This window comes from Egretta garzetta, unplaced genomic scaffold, assembly GCF_000687185.1.
Source record: "Egretta garzetta isolate BGI_Z169 unplaced genomic scaffold, ASM68718v1 scaffold716, whole genome shotgun sequence".
NCBI lineage: Eukaryota > Metazoa > Chordata > Aves > Pelecaniformes > Ardeidae > Egretta > Egretta garzetta.
Window position 1 is genome coordinate 44,244 of NW_009260075.1, and position 6,221 is coordinate 50,464.

The 6,221-nt window shown below is 43.3% G+C and overlaps 1 protein-coding gene across 2 annotated transcripts; it reads left to right on the forward strand.

Moving 5' to 3' along the window:
- The first annotated feature begins 6 nt into the window (after nt 1-6).
- CCDC127 (coiled-coil domain containing 127) lies at nt 7-4,457 on the forward strand. 2 transcript variants are annotated; one of them, XM_035896799.1, is made up of 3 exons: nt 7-122; nt 323-410; nt 1,063-4,457. In XM_035896799.1, the coding sequence occupies exons 1-3, from the start codon at nt 90-92 to the stop codon at nt 1,734-1,736; spliced, it is 795 nt and encodes a 264-aa protein (XP_035752692.1). In that variant the 5' UTR covers nt 7-89; the 3' UTR covers nt 1,737-4,457. The 2 variants fall into 2 exon arrangements, with proteins under 2 accessions (XP_035752692.1, XP_009639604.1); XM_009641309.2 differs by lacking the exon at nt 323-410 and having other exon boundaries at nt 7-210.
- Nucleotides 4,458-6,221: the final 1,764 nt, after the last annotated feature.

The window sequence follows — 6,221 nt, forward strand, 5'->3', positions numbered from 1 at the left end:
GGTCCGCTGCGGGGGGGGTGGGGGGGCGCCCCCGCGCCCCTGCCTGCGGCTGAGGCCGCGCTTCGCTCCTGTACCCCTAAGGTGCCTCCATGAATAACTTAAACGACCCTCCCAACTGGAACATCCTGCCAAATCAACGAGGGCCCGGGGACGAAGGCAGCAGATGGAACTACGCCTTGCTGGTCCCCATGCTGGGCTTGGCCGCCTTCCGTAAGTAGGGCCCAGGCCTGGCCGCCGGAGCTGGGGCGGGTGGCTGTGCTTGCCGGAGGGGAGACCCTGAGGCGGTGCAGCGATAAACTTAAACGACCCTCCCAACTGGAACATCCTGCCAAATCAACGAGGGCCCGGGGACGAAGGCAGCAGATGGAACTACGCCTTGCTGGTCCCCATGCTGGGCTTGGCCGCCTTCCGTAAGTAGGGCCCAGGCCTGGCCGCCGGAGCTGGGGCGGGTGGCTGTGCTTGCCGGAGGGGAGACCCTGAGGCGGTGCAGCGATACGGTGGTGCCCTGTCTAGGCATTTCCTCTGGCCTCCTCATCTGTAGTGTTGGGAACAGTAAGCACTGTTCGTAGCATTGAGGCAACAGCCATTTTTCACGCGTGGAATTGAACCCATATTTACTAAGCTCCGGTTTAGAAAGCTGTCTTGGAAGAGCAGGCGTATGATGTGCTGGAGAGCCCAAAGGTAACAGCCCAAGGAGCTGCTATGTATATTCATTTACCGGACCTGAAAAGTTATCAGGGCAGTTCCTGCACTGGAAACCTCCAGTTTGTTTCCCCATAATTTTATTTTCCTTCTTTAATCCAAGAGGTGTCTATATTAGCAATGAAAGACTAGGGGAGATTTTACTTCAAAGGAAACAATCATTTAAAGTTGATTGTGAAACACGGACCCACAGAAATACATTTTGTGGGACATGTGAATAGTAGTGAATATCACTGGGGAGGGCAGGAAAAAAAGTTTGCTAACCACTTAATAGCTTCTTTAGAGGCATAGTTAGTTAATCATACCCATCAATGTCACATGCGTTATACTCGTGTCTGAAGTCTCATTTATATGTGATAGGTTGGATCTGGACCAGAGAATGTCAAAAAGAAATAGAAAGAGAAAAAAAAGAATATTATAAAAAACATTCATCTTTGCAAAAAGACCTGGAAGCCAGATACCATGATATAATCACAGAAAGTCGTCGCACAGTCGCTCACTTGGAGTTGGAGCTTGAAAAAGAACGCAACAGAACCCTGAGTTACCGCGAAGCCCTCGTGTCTCAGAGTCGCAAACTCGTAGAAGAAAGAAGGATCCTAGAACAGGAGCAGGAGAAGTTAGAGCGAGAGAAACAAGTCCTTTTGCACTCAGGAGCAGCAGGTAGCTTGTACCAAAGTTGCCTGGCAAAGGAAGAAGAGTGGCAAAAGAGAGCCAGTATTTTACTAAAAGAATTTGAAGAGGGACTTAAAGAAAGACAGGACATCTACTGCAGTCTTGTGGTACCCAGGAGCCAGAGACTAGAAATAGAGAAAAATCTGCTAGTTAAAGCGGCAACTGATCCTGTTGCTATGGCTCTACATATGGAAAGTGGCTTAAAAGATATTTTCAAACATGATAACTACTGTGGTAATGTGCTGAACAGAAACAAAAGTCAAAATGGAAGACTTATGTGGCTGTATCTGAGACACTGGGAACTTGCTATTGAACTACAGAAGTTCAAGAGGGCAGAAAAGGCCATGTTAGGAAAACAATAAGTGGGGGGAAGTCATGGGATTTCATGTGATGCGCCACGCATAGTAGGGACAATCACAGTTGCAGTCTGAAGCTGTTAAATTCTCCTACTGTGTATCCATTTCTCCTCCTCGTTGCACTTTGTATTTGCATGGGACATGTTCGGTGTTGGTGCCTTTCCTTTCACTGTCTAACAACAGATGCTCCAGTGAGCTATGCATGCTCTTAAACTCTGTGAGTGTGTTTGTATTGCAGACTGCAGTGTAGTATAGAGATACGCCAGCTTCCATAGTGATCAGAAGCAGCAAAACAGAACTCCATTTAGAGTGATTTACCTAGTTGATGGTCATACTCCATCGACAGAAGAAGTGTGATTTGTCTCCCCCAAGTGGGGTAGCACATTGTTCTCCTTATACCTGATGTTTTACATGGTGTCTCAATGCTATTTTTTTTTTTTTAATTTTTTGTTTGTTTGTTTAAGCAAGACTGATTTTGAGTCAGATGTTTGGAAGAGACCATGTTTGAGCAAGGTGGTTGTCACATAAATCCTACCTGTATATATACGTACATTTATATAAATACATGTATGTGTGAATATGTGTATAAATGTATGTATTAGCATTCTCTGGGGGGGAATAGTATGATCATGTTTCAAATTAATCAGTCTTGCATTGTCTTCCAGCTTAATATACAAATAGTACTTTATGAAGGAAGCATCCAAAAGATACTAATTAAAAATAAGACATAAAGAAACAGGTTGATGGAAGTCTCATTGGAGCTAGGAATCCATGCTTGAATACTAGAGAGTGTATAAATTCAAAGTTACATTCTCATCATACTGGAGATATGTTAAGAATACTTATGTTTTTCTCTTAGTCAGGGTCTTGGTTGTAACCCAACAGTGTGCCTCCATTACAGGCATCACCGTGCTGCTGCCCCTCCATCCCAGCACACCGGCTGCTGCCTGGTTAGCTTGCAGGAACATCTGTGGGTTACAGCCATTGCACCTGGCTCTGTTCCTTGGACAGGTCCTGTTTGTTATTCACAGATAGGAACCTAAATGCAGCCTGCACTGGTAGCCAGTACCTCCCTCCCTCCCTGTCTCGGTTCTCCCAGAACTGAAGTATGCTTTTCTGCAACTTTTAAGTTTTGAGCTTATGGTTCACCACTTCATAAAAAAATACCCCAGCGCATTTCCATGCTTGAAATCCCTTAAAACTTTGAGTATTCTTTGGATCCTTGTAGCAGTAGGAACCACCTTCTTTTTCAAATGTGCCATGTATTTTGGAGAATAACTTTTTTTCTTCCTCCTTTCTAATCCAGCCTTGGACCTCAAAGGGGCAGTATTTGCCCTTTTGTTTGTAACATCTGGTCTTCTCTATTACCTGACTTTGATTAGTGTTGGTAGGTTGTCAGTTCTTTAATTAGCGGTTATTTACTGATTGCTAGACCTGACAAACACATTTGCTCTAGGCAATCAGCTACTCCGTGGCCCAGAAGCACTCCAGTTAAGTGAATGCCCATCCAAGTTTAACAAAGAACTCCAGCAGATACGGGTTTTTCTCTTATTATTTCCTTCTGGTTTCATTTCAGTCTGGGAACAGAAGACATCAAATAAATCTTTTGAGATAGTGTGCACAACCTAATCCAGTTACTCAGCCAAAATATCTGACATGAAACAAAATTCTTAAACAGAATGTTTCCCAACTGCTCGGTTTTCCAGTTGTGATTTTGCTCACCTCAGTGGTGCTAACGACACTGTTTTATTGATTTATTAGTCTCTTATGTACTGATTTTTTTTTTTTTTTTTACATAGAATTGTAGTAGACAGACTGAAAAAAAAAGCAAAGAGATACTATCACAAACACCAGAAAGGCCAAAATTTGTCTGGATGCCATGCATATGCGGGTTGGGAGATGAGAATGCAATTGAGTTGCTACTCATGTGTGACAGCCCAAGCCAAGCTGCTGTAGCTGGCCATATGCACGTGCCCGAATTGCCCAGTAGACCAAATTCATCTGAACAGCTAATTACCCTGTGTGTAATGCCTCCAGGATGTGGAAAGTGTCTGAGCAGACACCTGTGGCGCATTTATTCTGCACGTACAGGCAGTTAAGCAACTCAGCTGACAAACAGCAGCCAGTGAATCAATGCCAAGGTATTTAAGACTCATGCCTTGCCTTTGTACATATTCATGAGCTCTTAATATTAAAAGATCAAACATTTTATGCTTTTTCAGTTTTCTCATAGTTTGTCACTGACATCACTCCAAATGTTTAAGGAAAATGTAATCAAGAGGATAAAATACTTTTTTCAGTATAAATATGTAAGTTGAAGCATTCTATGCTCAACTGTACAGGGTTGGATGCAATGTAATAAATGTTTGATACTCGCTTTCACTTCTTTAAAATCTCACTTATTTGTACAACTAATTGTTGAACTATTGTTCATGGACACTTTGCAGACCAGTATATTAAGACTGAAGAGTTACTTGAGCAGGATTTTTAAAAGTATGTAACTGGCATAGAAGTTACTGGTCCTGTTAGTTTCTATCAAAACTCATGTTTGTTGGTTACTTTGAAAACATTCCCCCTTTGTAGGTTGTTATGTTGACAGTTCTGTTGAGAGCTTTATCTTCCCCCACAACTATTCTGGATTGGTTATTTGTTTGGAAATGCCCATATATATGTAGAATGCAAGAATAATTTATTTTCAGAATATTTAATGAACTTTTTTTTTTGATTATGAAAATGGTCACTCACCTGTTAAACAATAACAATAAAACCCCTTACATATTTCTGCACTGTTTTGTAACTTGGACAAGGGGGGGGGGGAATTCACTATTTTATTCCAACTTTCTAAGCAAATTGCACAATTTTAAGGTTTTATAAATTGGACCATTTTTAAATTGGCTCGTGAAAAGTTTTGGTCTTCGTGCTGAGAAGAGGATATGTTGGAAAGGTTTTTTTCTTTCTTAGGAAAGAATGGCATCATTACACAGGTAAGTGCACCAGCTTTAACTAAAGATGAGTGAGTGAAGATGACCATCCCATTGAAAGACTGGGATATTCCTTCTGTCTGTTATGCAGGGTATTCTGCCTTCCTCTGGAATCCCTCAAATGTCAGCTCCTTCTCATTTCCCTATGTGGATTTTCTCATTTTCCTGCTCTCCATGAAGAACTGCAATCCAGCTGCTCTTGGACATTGTTCACATACTCTGGGAGTCCTTGTTCCCTTCATAAAAGATCCTTAATCTCTTTGCATTTGACACAATCCTTCACATTTACTCATCCCTCACCTTCACATGGAGCATGCTATCCTTGTTAAACGTTAGAAAATAAGAGTACAGCTTGTTATCAAGCTGAGAACAAGAGCTGGTATTGTTATTACAACTTCAGATTTGTTATTATAACTTCAGTTTAAAACTACCATACAATTCAAGTCTTGGAGTTCGGGGTTTCTTGTTAATGCATTTATTGCTCAGGTGGTTCACACATCTGTGGGTCACAGCCTTCCCTGAAAGTCTGTAATATGCAGGTTGGGAGAGGCATCCTAGGGCTGCTGTGGAACGGAGGGCAGCGGGCCCCTTTCCAAAAGAAAACTCACACTTGGAGGCTGTGGTAGCGGAGCTGGGTTTGGTGGATGGGGCTCCAGGTGCCTCACAGGCATCCAAGGTGGGACGGTCCCTCAGGGAAATCTTCAGCCTCCCCTGGGTCCTGGTGGGGTGTGCCCTGCAAGCAGCTGCAGATGTGGGTTTCACTGCTTCACAGCTAAGTTGTCCCCAGTCTGTACCCTGCAGGGCAATAGCTGCATTAGTTTGACTTTCTACATTTAGACAGGTAAGGAAACGCCCTGAGGTATCTCATGCTTTCAATAAAAGCAAAAAACATGTTCTGTTTGACCTATCGTGCGACACAGGTGCTGTCCTGGGTACATGCAATGCCACGAGAAACACAAAACACGCTCTGGGCTTCACAGAACTTGGACTGAGTGCTAGAAAAAGGAAACCTTCTTTAGAAAATGCTCCTGAAGGGGAGCAGGTCAAGAGGAGCAGCCCAGAGGGTCTGGCCTTCTCCAGCTCCTTTTGCCTAAATGGGAGCTGCCAGAAGACTGCTGGCATGACAACATGTCTTGCTCAAAGGGATGCTGTGTTCTGGAAGTGACAGCTCTGTTCAAGTCCCCTTGAAGGGAAGGGTCTTAGGAAGCCACCTATTACCTCTTGCTCTTTAATTCAGGCAGAAACAGTGGTCAACAGTTTGGGTATTGTGGCAAAAGAAAAGGAATTTAAGTTATAGCTTTGATAAAAGGATGACATTCAAGTTTACTCCATAGTTACAGTTGTGGTGCAGCTGGATATGAAGGCTTCACCTGTGCACATGCCAAAGACATGTACTTGACTGCCTGGTCCAGGAGCAACCCAGCTAATCACCTCATAGCTGCCACAACAGACGGATCCGCAAAGAAGTGACTCACTGAAATTTAGGGTAGCTTGGCAATGAGGAGATCAA

What these genes read in the sequence shown, in the direction of transcription:
- CCDC127 (XM_009641309.2), top strand. Translation starts at nt 90, where the DNA reads ATGAATAACTTAAACGACCCTCCCAACTGGAACATCCTGCCAAATCAA. An exon ending in GCTGGGCTTGGCCGCCTTCC is followed by an intron (nt 211 to 1,062) that starts GTAAGTAGGGCC and finishes TATATGTGATAG; the next exon opens with GTTGGATCTGGACCAGAGAA.